This window comes from Hypanus sabinus, chromosome 7, assembly GCF_030144855.1.
Source record: "Hypanus sabinus isolate sHypSab1 chromosome 7, sHypSab1.hap1, whole genome shotgun sequence".
Lineage (NCBI taxonomy): Eukaryota > Metazoa > Chordata > Chondrichthyes > Myliobatiformes > Dasyatidae > Hypanus > Hypanus sabinus.
In genome coordinates, this window is record NC_082712.1 from 166,598,231 (window position 1) to 166,616,365 (window position 18,135).

The 18,135-nt window shown below is 41.2% G+C and overlaps 1 protein-coding gene across 7 annotated transcripts in view; it reads right to left on the reverse strand.

Annotated features, from left to right (window-relative positions):
• lto1 (LTO1 maturation factor of ABCE1) overlaps positions 1-18,135 on the reverse strand; it is a 38,825-nt gene that overhangs the window by 9,796 nt on the left and 10,894 nt on the right. For 3 of the 7 annotated variants that reach the window (XR_009513355.1, XM_059976060.1, XM_059976056.1), the window contains exon 4: positions 14,855-14,972. Coding sequence is in view for 6 of the 7 variants with exons in the window: in XM_059976060.1 (XP_059832043.1) it covers positions 14,855-14,972 (118 nt within the window). In the remaining variant the exon portion in view is untranslated. Of the gene's footprint in view, positions 1-12,702; positions 13,890-14,854; positions 14,973-18,135 lie in introns of those variants that run through there. The other 4 variants (XM_059976055.1, XM_059976057.1, XM_059976058.1 and 1 more) reach the window with 3 other exon arrangements.

The following is an 18,135-nucleotide window of genomic DNA, read 5'->3' on the forward strand; positions in this document are numbered from 1 at the left end:
GTTTATTGTAAGTAGTAACACATTATTAGTAAGATCGTCAGTCAGAAAATCAAAGTAAAGTTTAAAGTAAATTTATTATCCAAGTACGTATATGTCACCATGTACAACTCTGAGATTCACAGTAGAACAAAGGAATACAATAGTCAATGAAAAGTAACCATTGTGTAAAAGAAGACAATGTCTGCAAATATAAAAAAATAGACAAATTATTGAATAAATAAATACTATCGTGAACATAAGTTGTAGAGTCCTTGAAACTGGTGATGGAATCAGTTCAGAGTTGAATTGAGTGAAGTTATTCACACTGGTTCAGGAGCCTGAGGGTTGATTGCCATCAATGAACTGAAAATCATTTCATATAAAATTAGATATTTTTTACAACTCTGATACTTCGTTGGCCCAACTCTGCCTGTGGATCGCTGACAGTCAGCACTGGCCCACCACAGGGATATGTACTTCACCCACTGCTCTACTCTCTCTACACCCATGACTGTGTGGCTAGGCACAGCTCAAATGCCATCTATAAATTTGCTGATGATACATCATTGTTGGCAGAATTTCAGACGGTGACAAAAGGACATACAAGAGCAATATATGCCAGTTATTTGAGTGGTGTCACAGCAACAACCCTGCACTTAATATCAGCAAGACCAAAGTGCTAATTCTGGACTTCAGAAAGGGTAAGACGAGGAGACACAAATGATTCCTCATCGAGGGATCAGTAATGGAGAGGGTGAGCAATTTTCTGGTCTCAATATCTCCGAGAACCTAACCTGGATGCAACATATTGATGCAGCTACAAAGAAGGCAAGGCAGTGGCCATGTTTCATTCAGTGTTTGAGATTTGGTTTGTCAACTAAAACACTCAAAAACTTCTACAGATGCACCCTGGACAGCATTCTAACTGGCTGCATCACTGTCTGGTATCCGGGGCTACTGCACAAGATCGAAGTAAGTTGCAGAAACTTGTAAAATTATTCAGGCCCATCAAGGGTACTAGCCTCTTTAGTATCCAAGACATCTTCAAGGAGAGGTGCCTTAGGAAGGAAACGTCCATCATTAAGGACCCCCACCACCTAAGAGATATTAAACCAGATTCTGATTCTGCTTTTTTGTTGGCTCCAAACTCAAGGGGTAGCCATAGCCACTTGCAAGGGCCCCAGCTATGCCTGTCTTTTTGTTGGCTGGTAATGCTCCCCAGTTCTTGCTATGCTACAATGGTGACTGCCTTGGTGGTGCTTTATGCACCTATGCTCCGCTAGTCAACTTTGCCTCCAATTCCACACTATCCTTAAATTCATTTGCTCCATTTCTGACACCTCTCTCTCCTTTCACAATCTATCTCCATCTCTAGAGACAAACTGTCTACTGACATCTTTTATAAACCCACCAATTCCCATAGCTATCTTGTCTATACTTCTCCTATGTTTTCTCCTTTAAAAATGCTATTCCCTTTTCTCAGTTCCTTCATCTCTGCAGGATCTTTTCCCAAGATGAGGCTTTCTTTTCTAGGACATCAGAGATGTCCTCCTCCTGCAAAGAATAGGGTTTCTCTCCCTTCACCACTGATACTGCCCTCACCTACCACCCATGGACATCCACATCCAGCATATCATATTGCACAACCTCCGCCATCTTCAACAGGATCCTACCATCAAACACATCCGTACTCTCCACCCCTCCATATCCACTTTCTACAGGGAGCACACCCTCCACGACTCCTTTGAACTTTTGTCCCTCCCCACTAATCTCCCTCCTGACACGTATCACTGCAAGAGACAGAAATATTACAACTGCACATTCACCGCCTCCCTTACCTCCGTTCAGAGCCCCAAACAGTCATTCCAGATGAGACAACTCTTCACCTACATATCTGTTGGAGTCATTTATTATAGCCTGTGCTCCTGATGTAGCCTCCTGTACATTGGTGAGACTCAGTTGCAGGGGGGAGGGGGGCTTTGACAAGCACCTCTGCTCCACCCACCAAAAGTGAAATTTGCAAGTGGCCAAACATTTTAATTCCCATTCCCATTGAACAAGTCGGTCCATGGCCTTTACTTTTGCCACGATGAGGCCACTCCCAGCTTGGGAGATAAAACACCTCAGGTTCCGTTTGGGTAGCCTCCAACCTGATGACATGATATCAATACCAATTTTTCCTTCTGATAACTTTTTCCTCCTTCTCTTTTTGTATTTCCCACTCTGGCCTCTTACCTCTTCTCCTCACCTACCATCACATCCCGCTGGTGCCCCTCCTTCTTCCCGTTTTCTCCACAGTCCACTCTCCTCTCCTATCAGATTCCTTCATCTCCAGCCTACTTTTCCTACCCACCTGGCTTCATGTACTACCTTCCAGCTATCCTCCTTTCCCTCCCTCCACCATTTTATTCTGGCATCTTTCCCCTAACTTTCTAGACCTGAAAAAGGGTCAAAACATTGACTGTGCATTCATTTCCATAGATGCTGCCATACCTGCTGAGTTCCTCCAGCATTTTGTGATTTGGTATAGCTTTCAAACTTTAGTTACACTGTTGTGTAAGAAAGAGATCAGCAGTTTACATTCATATCAATAATGTTGGTCTTTAACTGCCAGGTTACATGGTAGACTCTGGCAAACACAAAACACTCTGCAGATGCTGGGGTCAAAGCAACATGCACAACACACTGGAGGAACTCAGCAGGTCGGGCAGCATCCGTGGAAACGAACAGTCAACGTTTCAGACCGAGACCCTTCGTGAGTCCTGAAAAAGTTGGCAAAGATGTATAAAAAGCATAAACATGAAATCAAGCCATCAAGTCAAGTCAAGTTACTTTTATTGTCATTTTGACCAAAACTGCTATATACAGTACATAGTAAAAATGAGACAACGTTTTTCAGGACCATGGTGTTACATGACACAGTATAAAAACTAGACTGAACTACTTAAAAAAACACAGAGAAAAAAAAAACAACTACACTAGACTACAGACCTACTCAGGACTGCATAAAGTACATAAAACAGTGCAAGCATTACAATAAAATAATAAACAGGACAATAGGGCAGTAAGGTGTCAGTAAGGCTCGGGGTATTGGTTAATAGCACAAACTCTGCAGGTTACATATTATTAGTTAACCACTTTTTTAAAAATCCAGAGGGAGCCTGTCCTGGGTTTGGAAGCCCATCTGCATGTATGGGTGGGAGTCACGTTAAAGAGGTTGATTTTTTTGTTGTTGCTAGTTGTATGTTGGCTAAGTGTTGTTAAGCTGAACATAGACGGGACGCTATGTTGGTGATAGAAACACATCATCAGTTTGTGTTGCTTGTTAACGCACCCGGCACATTTCACTGTATGTTTTGATGTACATATGATTAATAAATAAATCTAAAGTACCTTTAAAAAGCTAAAATCTAGGGAATGGAACCTCAGTCAGTTCATAAGAAAATTCTCTGCTGAATGTTGTGGGCATGTTGTGTTGGTGCCAGAATGTGTGCTGATGCCTGGGGGCTGCCCCCAGCACATCCTTTGGCGTGTTGGTTGTTAACACAAATGACGCATTTCACTGTACATGTGATAAATAAATGTAAGCGTATGTGAATCATAGGGGACGACATCCGCTTCCTCCTGCACCTCTCGCCCTGCTAGTCATTCCGAGAGGCAGTTTGGGTGAACCACTTTCACTCCTGTTGCAAATAAAACTTTCCTAAGGTGCGGAGAGCAGGTATTCCAGGTGCAGTCCCACATGGGCCCAATATAATTGGGCACTGTTACACTCGAGTTCCCTTCAAACAAATCCAATGTAGCACTTAGAGAACCTAGAAAAACACAGGACAGAAACAGGCATTTTGGGCCAAAATGCCTGTGCTGAATAGAATTCCACATTAAACTAAATCTCTGCAGATGACCAATATCCTTCTTCTGACATAATCATGACCCTATCTAAAAGTATCTGCTTATCCACACCTCTGTTTCCACCATTCAGTTGCATCCCTGTGTAAAAAACTTTCCCTACACAACCTTCACTGTAAATGCATGACCACTTGTATTTGATAGTTCTACCTTGGGGAAAAGTCCCCCACTGTCTACTCACCTACGCCTCTCATCATGTTATGAACTTCGCCTATCAGATCTCTAGTCAGCCTCCAGTGCTCCAGGGGAAACCTGAGTTTTTCCATCCTCTAAAGTAACACACCCTCCAAGAGGACCACAGCCTTGTTGTAGGGTTGAGAAGCTTGGGAGCCTCAATGACCCAGAGACATACTGGCTGGAGTCAGGGCTTTGTGCTTTGATTCTTGGTAGGGTCACCCATGACAAAAAGGTCAAAGGCTAGTGGCCAGACTAAGAGTGGTCCACTGGTACTCCAGGCTTGGGGGTTCAGGTCAGGGCTAAGAACCCTGACTGGTCAAAAAGAATTGTTACAGAAACAGCAATGAAGACAAAGGAATTTGATTGCTGCCTAAAGTGCCAACGGCATAACGGGCAGTAAGTAACACATACAAAATGTTGCAGGGACTCCACAAGTCAGGCAGCATCCATGGAGAGCACTAATGAGGAATAGAGTCAATGTCACAGGCCAAAACCTTTCATCAGCACCTCTCCTAATAGTTCATACCTTCTAACCTAGGCAACATCCTGGTAAACCTCATCTGTACCCTTCCCAAAGCCTCCACATTCTTCCTTTATGGGTGACCAGAATTTTTATCCTAATTGCTTGCTCTATTGGAAAACTACCTTTCGATTTATTTTGTACAAGTATAACTAGGTCTCTCCGAATACAAAGTCCTTTCAAATCACTAACCAGTTTCTCAAACATGATTTCCTTTTCATAAATCAATGCCCTCTCTGTTAAAACCTATCATTATCTTCTACAACAATTTTATCACTTTCTTTTTATGAGAGTTAAGCATTGTTCCTGACATGTTAAGCGTTATTACTGAAGGGGTGACAAGGTAGCTTAGCAGTTAGCATAATGTTACTACGGTGCCAGTGACCAGGGTACAATTCTGCCACTGTCTGTAAGGAGTTTGTATGTTCTCCCTGTGCCATGTGGGTTTCCTCTGATGCTAGATTTCAAAGAGACACATGTTAATAGGATAATGTATTTATTTATTGAGATAGTGTGAAGTTGGTCATTCTGGCCTTTTGAGCCACACCGCCCAGCAACCCCCAATTTAGTCCTAGTCTAACACGGGATAATTTACAATGACCAATTAACTTACTAACCAGTACGTCTTTGAGCTTTTGGAGGAAACCCGCACGGTCACAGGGAGAACATACAAACTCTTTACAGACAATGAACGAAAATAAACCCAAATCTTAACAACTATAAAGCATAGTGCTAACCACTACACTACTGTGCTGCCCTTTGTGACATGGGTGTAGTTGGGCAGCGCAGGCTGGAGGGAGGGAGGGAGAAGACAGACAAACAGTTTGGCTGACCAATCCATGGGTTCCCATTTCCTCTCTTCCTCTTCAAATAATGGGGTTATATGTACCACCTTCTAATCTGTAGGAACTGCTCTAGAATCTTTACAATAGAGCACCCACTTTTTCAATTTTGACTTTTTTTAAAACCTTGGGATACTCCATCATCAGGTCCAGGGGATTAAATGCCTTTCAATCCCAATAATATTTTACAATCTGCAACTCAGTGGGCTAGGCAACATCTGTAGGTGGAAAGGTTTGTTGACATTTCAAGTCAACAATCAGTCCTGGTGCAGGATTTCATTGACTCATAAAGGAATATAGTATAGAAACAGGCACTTGAACCCAATGTCCATGGTAACTACAGTATCCTTCCTGCTAGTCCCAGTTGGCTGTATTCTGCTGAAAGTCCTCCAAGACCAATTGTCATTCAACCATACATGTATACTGCCAAACAAAACAGCATTTGAACTTGAACTGGATGTCCAAGCCCTTCCCCCCAAAGTATCTATCTAAATGCCTCTTAAATGTTGCAACTGAGTGATCCATAATCCATTTCCCTCCCCATCAATTCTGTATGAATTTTCACCAATAGATTGCATATTGCTCCAGATTCCAGCATCTGCAGTCTCTTGTGTCCCAATTAATTTCTTAATTTTTTTTTACTCCAGTTAATTTATTTCAGCACCACATTCTCTTACTTCCAAGGAGATGTTGATGCTTTCTTCTGAAATACAAACACTAAATATCTAATTTCTCTGCCATTCTCCAACCTATTTTTCCACCTGTCACTCAGAGAAAAATAAAGCACAGCTAATTTATTTTCAAAAGTTATCCTCTGAAGAACCTTTGTGGAGCTGCAGTTTTATAGTTGCTCACTGCGTGTCTCTATAAAACCCAAACTACAGTCAATGGCCACATTATTAGGTACAGGAGGTACCTAATAAAGTGGCCATTGAGTGTACTTCTGTATGTTAGGATCAGAATCAGGATCAGGTTTATTATTACTGGCCTGTGACATGAAATTTGTTAACTTAGCAGCAGCAATTCACTGTAATACATAATCTAGCAGAGTGAGAAAAATAATAATAAATAAATAAAATATAATAAACAAATAAATCAATTACATATATTCAATACATTTTTTAAAATGTGCTGAAACAAAAATATTGTATATATTTTTTTTTAAATGAGTTAGTCTCCAAAGCTTCAATGTCCATTTAGGAATCAGATGGCAGAGAGGAAGAAGCTGTTCCTGAGTGTGTGCCTTCAGGCTTCTGCATCTCCTATCTGATAGTAACAGTGAGAAAAGGGCATGCCCTGGGTGCTGGAGGTCCTTAATAATGGATGCTGCCTTTCTGAGACACCGCTCCCTAAAGATGTCTTGGGTACTTTGTAGGCTAGAACCCAAGATGGAGCTGACTAGACTTACAACTTTCTGCAGCTTCTTTCGGTCCTGTACAGTAGCCCCTCCATACCAGACAGTGATGCAGCCTGTCAGAATGCTCTCCATGGTACAAATATATAAGTTTTTGAGTGCATTTGTTGACATGCCAAATCTCTTCAAACTCCTAATAAAGTACAGACACTGTCTTGCCTTCTTCATGACTACATCAATATATTGGCACCAGGTTAGATCCTCAGAGATCTTGACACCCAGGAACTTGAAGCTGCTCACTCTTTCCACTTCCAATTCCTCTATGAGGATTGTCTGTGGTTTTCTGCTGCTGTAGCCCAACCATTTCAAGGTTCAACATGTTCTGCATTCAGAGATGTTCTTCTGCACATCACTGTTGTTAACACATGGTTACTTGAGTCACTGTCGCAGTCCTGCCAGTTTGAACCAACCTGGACATTCTCCTCTGACCTCTCTCATTAACAAGACATTTTGCCCTCAGAACTGCCGCTCACTGGATGTTTTTTTTAAATCGCTCTCGTCTGGCACCAACAATCATTCCACAGTCAAAGTCACTTAGAACACATTTCTTCCCCATTCTGATGTTTGATCTCAACAACAACTGACCCTTACGTGTCTACATGCTTTTATACATTGAGTTGCTGGCACTTGATAGATATTTGCTTTAACGACCAGGTATACAGGTGTATCTAATAAAGTGGCTACTGAGTGTTTAATTCTTCTTTGACCTCAGGTGTCCCTTCCTAAAACTAATAATATTTCTGATGAGCTGACCATCTAAAATTATATACACTGGACTTCAAGGAAAACCATTCCCTCTTTGTTGGAACACTGCATTATACAGACAATTTTGCTTGCTGCAACAAGCTTTCAAAAAAATATAGCATTATATTCAATCTCAGGTAAACCGATACCAAGGACGAACACACCCAAAATGTTAGGGTAACTCAGCAGGTCAGGCAGCATCTATGGAGAGGAATCATTTTGGGCCAATACCCTTCATCAAGACTGAAAGGAATGGGGCAGAAGCCAGAATAAGGTGGTGGGTGGAGGGGTAGGAATGCAAGCTGGAATATGATGGGTGAAGCCAGGTTTGGGGGAAGGTGAATGAGTGGGAGGAGTGGGGTGAAGTGAGAAACTGGGAGGTGATAGGTCAGAAAAGTCAAAGGCTGGAGAAGGAATCTGACCATGGGAGAAAAGGGAGGAGGAAGTGCCCTGGGTAAGGTGACGAGAAGAGAATGGGGTAAGAAGGGAGCCACAATAGGGAATGGAAAAAGGAGAAGATGGGGGTGGGGGTGGAGAAATTACTGGAAAGTAGAGAAATCAATGTTCTTGATGTCATTGGGTTGGAGGAGGCTACCTACACAGAATGTGAGATATTGCTCCTCCAACCTGCGAAAGGCCGCATCGTGGCAGTGCAGGAGGCCATGAACCGACGTGTTGGAATGAGAATGGAGATTGGAATTAAAATGATTGACCATCAGGAAATCCTGCCTGTTGCAGACGAGGCAAATGTGCCCGACAGAGGAACAGTTGTGGTATCTACAGAACTTGTCTCAATACAAATATGTTGCATAAATTGGACACCCATACTTCCACAGATGCCTAGTAAAAATGAAGCAAAGATATCTTCACTGGGGAGCTTTAGCCCACTCCCCCACAGCCTGACTCAGTTTAACAATGCAAGGAGGAATAGATCATTCGACCCTCTGCATGCTTAGCCTTTCCATGTGATCATGGTTTATCAGTTACTTCAGAGTCTCCTTCCCGTACCTACTCCATATCCCTCGATCCTTCCAAAATTCAAAAACCAATCAATGTATTTTGAATATAACCAGTGCCAGTAATTGGAGAACTTCAAAGGTTCACATCCTACAGGGTGAAAAGATATTTCAGTATCAAATCTCTATTTTGCTCCAAGATTTTGGCCTTTGGTGAACCAGGCACCTAAGCCAAGGCAGATATCATCTCTACTCCTAACCCATTACGTCCTGTATGAAATGTGGTCACAGTGTGCTTAATCTCTGCCAGTCTGCAAATCTTCTTGCAATAAAGGCCAGCATACTTGGTTAAAACTGACAAAAGTAAGCCACTCAGAAGTTGCAATTGCAAAATATACACTCAGCGGGCCACTTTAATAGGTATACCTGCTTGTTAAATTATTGAGATACAGCATGGAATAGGCCTTTCCAGCCCTTTGAGCTACACCACCCAGTAATCCCCCAATTTAATCCTAGCCTAATCACAGGACAATTTACAATCACCAGTTAACCTACCAACCAGTATGTCTTTGAACTGAGAGAGGAGACTGGAACCTGGGGGAAGCCCATGCATTTGCGGACAGAACGTACATATTCCTTACAGGCAATGGCAAGAATTGAACCCAGGTCACTTGTACTGTGTTGTGGTAACCACAACACTACTGTGCCACCCAATGCAAATATCTAATAAGCCAATAATGTGGCAGCAACTCCATGCATAAAAACATGCAGACACGGTCAAGAGGTTCAGTTGTTCAGACTAAAACATTACAATGGGAGAAGAAATGTGATCTGAGTGACCTTGACTGGGGAGTGATTGCTGGTGCCTGAAGGGGTGGTTTGAGTATCTCAGGAACTGCTGATCTCCTGGGATTTTCATGAACAAGTCTCTACAGTTTACAGAGAATGGTGAAAAAACCCATTGCATGTGGCAGTTCTGTGGGTGAAAATGCTCTGTTAATGAGACATGTAAGAGGAGAATGGCCAGACTAGTTCAAGCTGACAGGGAAGCCACTAACTCAAATAACTGCACGTTACAACGGTGGTGTGCAGAAGATCATCTCGGAGTGCACAACACGTTGAACCTTAATGTGAATGGGCTATAGCAGTAGACCAAAACATACACTCAATGGCCACTTTATTAGATACCGGAGATACCTAATGAAATGGCCACTAGGTGTAAGATTTATACACACAGCTGAAGGGTCTCGGCCTGTGATGTCAACTACTTACTATTTTCCATAGATGTTGCCTGGTCTGCAGAGTTCCTCCCATACTTTGTATATGTTGCTTTGAATTTCCAGCATCTGCAGATTTTCTTGTGTCTGTTATTCATTCAGCAGACTGTTAAGAGAATCTCACTCTGTTAACATCCTTAAACACCTAGATAGCAATAGATTAAATATAGTTGGGATGTACTTTCAAGAATTCTACAACACATGTTCTCAGTATTATTTGCTTACTATTTATTATTATTGTTTTCTATTTGCAGTTTTTTGCATATTGGCTGTTTCTTTCTGTGTGCAGCTTTCATTGATTCTATTATATTTCTTTGTTCTACTGTGAATGGCTGCAAGAAGATGAATCTCAATGCAGTATACGGTGACAAGGCATATTTTGGTAATAAATTTACTTTGTACTTTGAATAGTTATAATCAGCTATTTAAACATTTTGAATATATTCAGTTAACTTTGCAGAATTACATATTTGCAATAAACAGAAGAGATTCTACTTGTACATCCTAACCAGATCCCACCACAAACACATCTTTCCCTCCCTCCACCCCTAGCTTTCCACAGGGATTGCTCCCTTGTCCAGTCATCTTTCCCCACTGATCTCCCTCCTGACACTTATCCTTGCAAGCAGAGCAAGTGCTACACCAGCCCCTACATCCCCACTACCATTCAGGACCCCAAACAGTTCTTCTAGGAGAGATGACACTTTACCTGAGAGTCTGTTGCGGTCACCTATTGTGTCTGGTGCTCCCAGTGAAGCCCCTTGTATATTGGTGAGACCCCACACAGATTGGTAGACAGCTTCATTGAGCATCTACACTCCGTCCACCAAAAAAGCAGTATCTCCCAGTGGCCACCCATTTTAATTCCACTTCCCATTCCCATTCTGACATGTCCATCCATGGCTTCCTCTACTGTTGCGATGAAGCCACACTCAGGTTCAAGAAGCAACATCTTGTATTCTACCTGGGTAGCCTCCAACCTGATGGCATGAACATCAATTTCTCAAACTTCTGGTAATACCCTTCCCCCTTCTCTTTTCCCCATCCCCTTTTCCCTCTCTCACCTCTTTGCCTGCCCATCACTTCCCTCTAGTGCTCCTCCCTTTTTCTTTCTTCCATGGCCTTCTGTCCTCTCCTATTAGACTCCGCTTCTCCAGCCCTGTATCTTTCACCAATCAACTTCCCAGCTCTTTACTTCACCCCTCCTCCTCCCAATTTCACCTACCTCCTTGTGTTTCTTCCTCCCCTCCCTTCTAACTGTGACTCATCTTTTTTTTCTCCAGTCCTGCTGAAGGATCTCAGCCCAAAATGTCAACTGAGCTCTTGTGCATAAATGCTGCTATACCTGCTGAGTTCCTCCAGCATTTTGTGTTATTTGGATTTACAGTACCTGCAGATTTTCTCATTTGTGATTGAACTCTTTTGAATATTTAATACTGTCCCAAAAGCTTCTGAGCACAAACACCATATACCAAAAATATACCCCCTTTTGTTAGTGTTGGGGGATGGCTCCACGACTGTACGACTAACCAGAATGTTAAGTAACAAAGCAGATCTATCCTGAGGCTAGTGAATCTGTGGCATTCATTGCCACAGGTGGCTGTGGAGGACAAGTCAATAGATACATATAAAGAAGAGGATGATAAGCTCTTGATTAGTAATGGCATCAAGGGGTTGCGAGGGATAATCAATCAATGATGGAATGGCAAAAGATGGGCTGAATGGCCTAATTCTGCTCCTGTGTCTTATGATCTTATAGCACACAAGTCAAGTTTTTCACTGTATCTTGGCACATGTTGCAATAATAAACCAGTGCATTGTAGATAGCATATGCCTCTTGCTTATAAATGCACCTATGTAGAAGACAGATGCAACAGCGAATCCAACAGCCATTTAATTAAGACTGGCCCCTTAAATATGCTGAATAAAGATCCCTTATGGGGACAAATCCTCAAGATATTTACCAGTCACTCACTGCTAAGGTGTGACTGTGATCAGCGAGTCTAACCAACTCCAGGAAGTTTGACAAGCCTTTGGCCAATTCAGTGCTGCTCAGTGAATATCTGTGCATTGAGACAAAGTCACATAACTATCCATTGCTGATGTCAGTGGTAAAGCCAGCACTCATTGCTGTCGACTACCATCATTCTTATACAGATATTATCCACTTTCAAAACTGAATCTGTTGTTGAAACCTTACTGCTTTAATTCACTAGGCATTCAATTTGTGTATCCTATACCGAAATCCTGATCTTCAATTAAAGAGTGATTAATATATTTCAGAAAAATGTAAACACATTAATGACATCTTGTATATTTGAGACAGGTGATCAGCCTGAGAGTGGATTAATGATAACCAAGGTTGATATCTCCTTTTCATGATTTACAGGCGAAATATAACAAAGCTCAGATTTTCAGCAAGTAGTTTGTTGATATTCAGAAAAGTAAGAATTTAAAAACATCTCAAGAGCTCACTCACTGGGAGTCAAATAACATTGCTACCATCAGAAAGGAGGTACAAAAGCCTGAAGGCACAGACTCAACGATTCAGGAACAATTTCTTCCTCTCTAGGATCCATTTCCTGAATGGACATTGAACCCATGAACACTACCTCACTACTTTTTTATTTCTAGTTTTGCACTACTTATTTAACTATTTACTGTAATTCAGTTTTTTTCTATAATGTATTGCATTGCACTGCTGCCACAAATACAACAAATTTCATGACATATGATGGTGATATTAAAACCTGATTCTGATACTGACAAGAGAAAGAAATTCCAAAACTTAAAAAAAGATTCACATACTTAAAATGTACTATTCAAAAACTCAAAGAACATCATGTGTCTAATAACATCAAACATCATACCACTGATATTTATATTAATTTTAGTTTATTAAGTCCATAAATCCAATACATCAATTTAAAAACATTTGTGTTCAATTTTTTTCGCAGCTAAGATTTTATATCTCACAACTACGATAAACAATTTGAACAGGTTTCCTCTTTAAGCAGTTTTGAATCTGTTTATCCAGCATAGATTTCGCAAGATACTCCAAGTACTTCTCAAAACAGTGATATGAGGCGCCAACCTTGGTTCAGATTTCACTTCAAGGATGATTACATAGTCCAAGTAGACTCCCTACTGCCATAATGAGTGTATGTGGCATTGTCAAGGGTGTCATATTTTTGGACAAGGTATTAACTGCCTGTGTTCTTAGGTGGATGTAGCAGATGCCAGGTCACTGCTTCCAGCAGCAGAGGTGTGACCCTAGTGTCCCATCCAATATTTATCCTTTAACCAACAGCACTGAGGGAAAAAACCCAAGTCATCGTTCACTCTTCCCATGTCTCACATCGGTGTAGCATTTCTACATATAATGGTGACCAAATTTCAAAAGCTCTTTGTGACTGCTAAAGTACTTTGTGATGCACCGGTTGTGATAGGCACCATAATTCTTCTTAATCAATTTTAAAATGTTGACCTTCAATTTTAATCTAACTCAGAAAAACAGGAATAATGGAGAACCATCATGGTGATAACATCTTTGCATTACTTCTACTGATCTATCCCAACCTGTGAAAATTTGAAATAATTCAGAATTTAATAAAAGCATTCCCAAGAAAAATCAACTCAAATTGATTAATAAGCTGGGAGTGGAGTACATTTCATAATCCAACTCTTTCCACAAATCTGACAGGAAATAAAACACAGGTTAGGAGCAAAAGGTTCATGTCACAATAAAGAATAAACGGCAAACTAAACAGGTTACTTTCCTCTTATTAAAACAATGAAATCATTTGAATTTCATCTCTTTCTATAGAACACCACTCTCAAACCTGTAGTTACAAAGCCACTGCCTGCTCCTGAGACAGTCTGACTGCATCCAGATCTATCCTTTACATCTGCATGCTGAAGTAACCTTAGACACAGTCTTTTGGCTACCTTAGTCAAATGTTCACCCAGAAGGAACATTTCTAAGACCAGTCATCTCACTCTCCTTCAGAAGGACATTCCGGCCGTTTTCTCATTGTAAAACTTGGGCTGCACATTCAGCAAAGAGCAAATCTGAAACAAACAATACATCCAGTATTTTGTAATTTGGGCTCTCTCATTTCAGATCCTTGCTAAAACGTTCACAGTGACAAAAAGCATGTTATACTGTGAATTTAAGTGGCCTTAAATATTAATCTCTAGCTAGTAACACTGAAGGTACTATGTGGTGACATCAGCGATAACCTCACAAATGCTTTTAGTGGCAGATGGCAAGATAGAACGGTTACCACAGTGGGATAAGCTTCACTGATTGGAAGTGAATTTCTATGTAACAATTTCTTACAGTTTTTAAAAAGGTCAATAATCTAAGGTAGAGGTATTAAACAGCATCTCTGATACACTTACTCCAATGGAGGCCTTCACCAAGAAACAATATAAAATGTGATATTTGTGCTTTTATCTCCTCTGAAAATACTTTGTAACAACTGGCATTCAAAAGTTAACACAGATTATCAAATGTTTTTGTGCAATTAAACACAATGCTTCAAGATGTTGACTCAAGCATGACAGATGGAATGACTTGGAATGAATAGTTCCATTTTGCTAGGTACTTCTTTGCTCTATGCTCAAGTTGTCAGTGAACACAATATTGGTGGATTTATTAATGACAAACTATCATACTATATATAGATGCATTTTTAGAAGTCACTGACAGTGAGCCTGGCTGATTACACGCACTGACTTTAATCTAACACAGCAAAGGCCAAGATCTGTACCAGGACTATTTATTCTTTGCACAAGCTCAGAATCGAAATCTGCTTCCCACAAAAGTTCACCTAAACACAAACTATTCTGCAGATGCTGTTAGTTCAGAGCAACTCACAAAATGCTGGAGGAGGTTACCTAAACTTGTTTCCACATAAGAATGCATGCTATGCACAGAAGACCTTAATTCTTCATTACAAGTTTAAAATAGGCAAATCTAAATCTCCCTCATTTCCATAAATTACCGTATCAATTGCAGCAGGCATACACACCTGTTTAAACTTGGCCCTCATCTTCTCCAAGTCACCTTGCAACCCCTCATTGGTAGGATCTTCATAAGGAAAACTGTGAGCCATCTCCAGTATTGAATTTAGGGCTTTCAGCTTTTTACTGTAAAAATGTGAAGAAAATTAAAAGAGAATTTTTAAAAAAAACTTATCAAAATCCTATACAGGTTTGGCAGAGAAGATATAGAAACATATTAATGATCAATTGAACACAGATCAGTACAGTGTGGGAAAAGGCCCTTCTATCCACTGTGTCTGTGGATGAGTATGAGGGAAATCCAAACTAATCCCTTCAACCCCTCATTCTTGCTCATATATCTGTCTAATTGCCTTTTATGACACCTTGTGTTCAGATATTCCTGCATCTAGCATCACTTATGTATAAGTATTCCCTCAATAATGAGTATACTGTTTTGGATACTGTTGTGGGGGATGATCATCCAGGGGAATGCCACAGAGACCAGGTTACCAGTACTGAGTATAGGTCCACGGTGCAGAAGGGAAAGAGGGAAGTGGTAGTCATAGGGACTCAATAGTCAGAGGAACATACAGAGATTTTGTGAACATGAACAGGACACCTAGATGGTATATTGCCTCCCAAATGCCAGGGTCAGCAACATCTTGGACTGTGTCCAAGGCATTTTGGAGAGGGAGGGAGCAGCCAGATGTCTTGGTACATAGTGATACCCATGACATAAGAAAGAAAAGCAATGTGGTCCTGAAGAGAGAGTTTAGAGAGCTAGGCAGAAAGCTGAGAAGCAGCATCTCTAAGGAAGCAATTTTTGCATTGCTACATGTGCCATGCACCAGTGAGGGTAGAAACAAGATAATTTGGCAGATAAATGCATGACTGAGAAGCTGGTGCAGGGCTTCAGATTCTTGGATCATTAGGATCTTATCTGCAGGAGGTATGACCTGTACACAGGTTGCACCTGAACCTGAGGAGGACCAATATCGTGAGGAGGTTTGTTAGAGCTATTGGGGAGGACTTAAACTAATTTGGCAGGGGGATGGGAACCGGAGCGATAAGACTCAGGATAGAACAGATGGCAAAAAAGCAAAGATCGCATGCAGTCAGGAAGGGCAGGCAGATGACAGGACAAAATTGCAGCAAGCAGGGTGAGTATCAGTGCATCAGGGATGTAGAATCAAAAAGGCTAGCAAATACATACTCAAAGTGTTATATCTTAATGCAAGGAGCAGAAGAAATAAGGTGGATGATCTTGTGGCACTATTACAGATTGTTGGGTATGATGTTGAGGCCATCACTAAATCGTGGCTGAAGGATTAGTTGTAGTTGGGAGCTGAATGTCCAAGGCTACATGTTGTATCCGAGGGATAGGAAGGTAGGCAGAGGGTGTGGTGTAGCTCTACAGGTAAAGAATGGCATCAAGTCAGTAGAAAGATGTGACATAGGATAGGAAGATGCTGAATCCTTGTGAGTTGAGTTCAGACCCCATGGTATTACAGGAAAGTTACTGGCATGGTTAGAGCAATGGCTGATTTGTAGGAGGCAGCAAGTGGGAATAAAAGATAAAAGGATTCTTTTTTTGGTTGGCTACCAGTAACTAGTAGTGTTCCGCAGGAGTCAGTGTGGGGGTCGCTTCATATATCAATGATAGAATAGATAACTTTGTTGCCAAGTTTGCAAATGATATGAAGATTAGTGGAGGGGCAGGGCAGAAAACAGAAAGGCTGCAGAAGGACTTAAGATTAGAAGAATGGGCAAGGAAGTAACAAATTAAATACAATGTTGGAAAATGCACTGTCATGCACTTTGGTAGAAGAAATAAATGTGCAGACTATTTTCTAAATGGGGAGAACATCCAAAAATCTGAGATGCAAAGGGACTTGAGAGTCCTTGTGCAGGATACCCTAAAGGTTAACTCGCAGACTGAGTTGGTGAGGAAAGCAAATGCAATGTTAGCATTAATTTCAAGAGGTCTAGAATACAAGAGCAGGATGTGATGCTGATGCTTTATAAGGCACTGGTGAGGCCTCACCTTGAGTATTGTGAACATGTCTGGGCTCTTTATCTAAGAAAAGATGTACTGGCATTGGAGAGGGTTCAGAGGAAGTTCACAATGATGATTCCAGCAAATGAAAGTGTTATCAAATGAGGAACGTCTGATGGCTCTGGGCCTGTACTCACCTGAATTTAGAAGGATGAAGGTGGTGGGGGGGAGGAGGAGGAAGATCTCATTGAAACCTTTCGAATGTTGAGAGGCCTAGACGGGATGCTTCCTATGGTGGGGAAGTCTAGGACAAGAGGGTACAACTTCAGGGTAGAGGGGCTTCCATTTAAAACAGAGATGTGGAGAAATTTCTTTAGCCAGAGGATGGTGAATTTGTGAAATTTGTTACCACAGGCAGCTGTAGAGGCCAGGTCTTTGGGTGTATCTAAGACAGAGATGGCTATGTTCTTGATTGGCTATGGCATCAAAGGTTATGGGGAGGCCAGGGAGTGGGTCTGAGGATCAGGAATAACAATTATTTTGTTCTCCTTTACTCTTGTGTACTTTAAAATGACAATAAACAATCCTGAATCTTTCAGTTGCTATTGTATCTTCTTTTTTAGGGAGAATTTAAGTGGATTTAAGGTGCAAGTTCAGTTTTGCACAGAGGATGATAGGTGTCTGCAATGCACTGCAAAACTAAACTTACACCTTACACCTTAAAGCTATGGCCTCTAGATGAACACCTAGTATACCTCCCCTTTATTACTACCATCAGCGAGGAGGTACTGCAGTCTGAAGACACAAACTCAACGTTTTAGGAACAGCTTCTACCCCTCTGCCAGATTTATGGACAGTGAACTAACCCATGAACACTGCCTCACTAAATTTACTCTCTCTCTGCACTTTTAAAATCTATTTCTATATATAATACTTATTGCAACTTATAGTATTTTTAAGCATGGCACTGTAATGTTTATGGAAAACAAATTTCATGATATACGTCAGTGATACTAAACCTGATTCTGATTCTAAAACCTTGAACTCATGTCATTGATGGGAGGAAATAGAATTGAAGTGAGCAGCAAAACAAGGAGGCCAAATGAAGCAGAATTTGTTCTGAACTGGATATATTGCCCGAAAGGGTGATGGAAGCAGATTTAGAAGTAACTCCTGGAAGGGATATGGATAAGAGTCAGAGTAAAAGAGAGAGAAGGCAAGGAAAGAAGCCTTATCCATGTCCACGCATGCTAAAGTCATGCTGACCATCAGCCACCTATTTACACTGAGGCTCTGTTAATCCCATTAAAC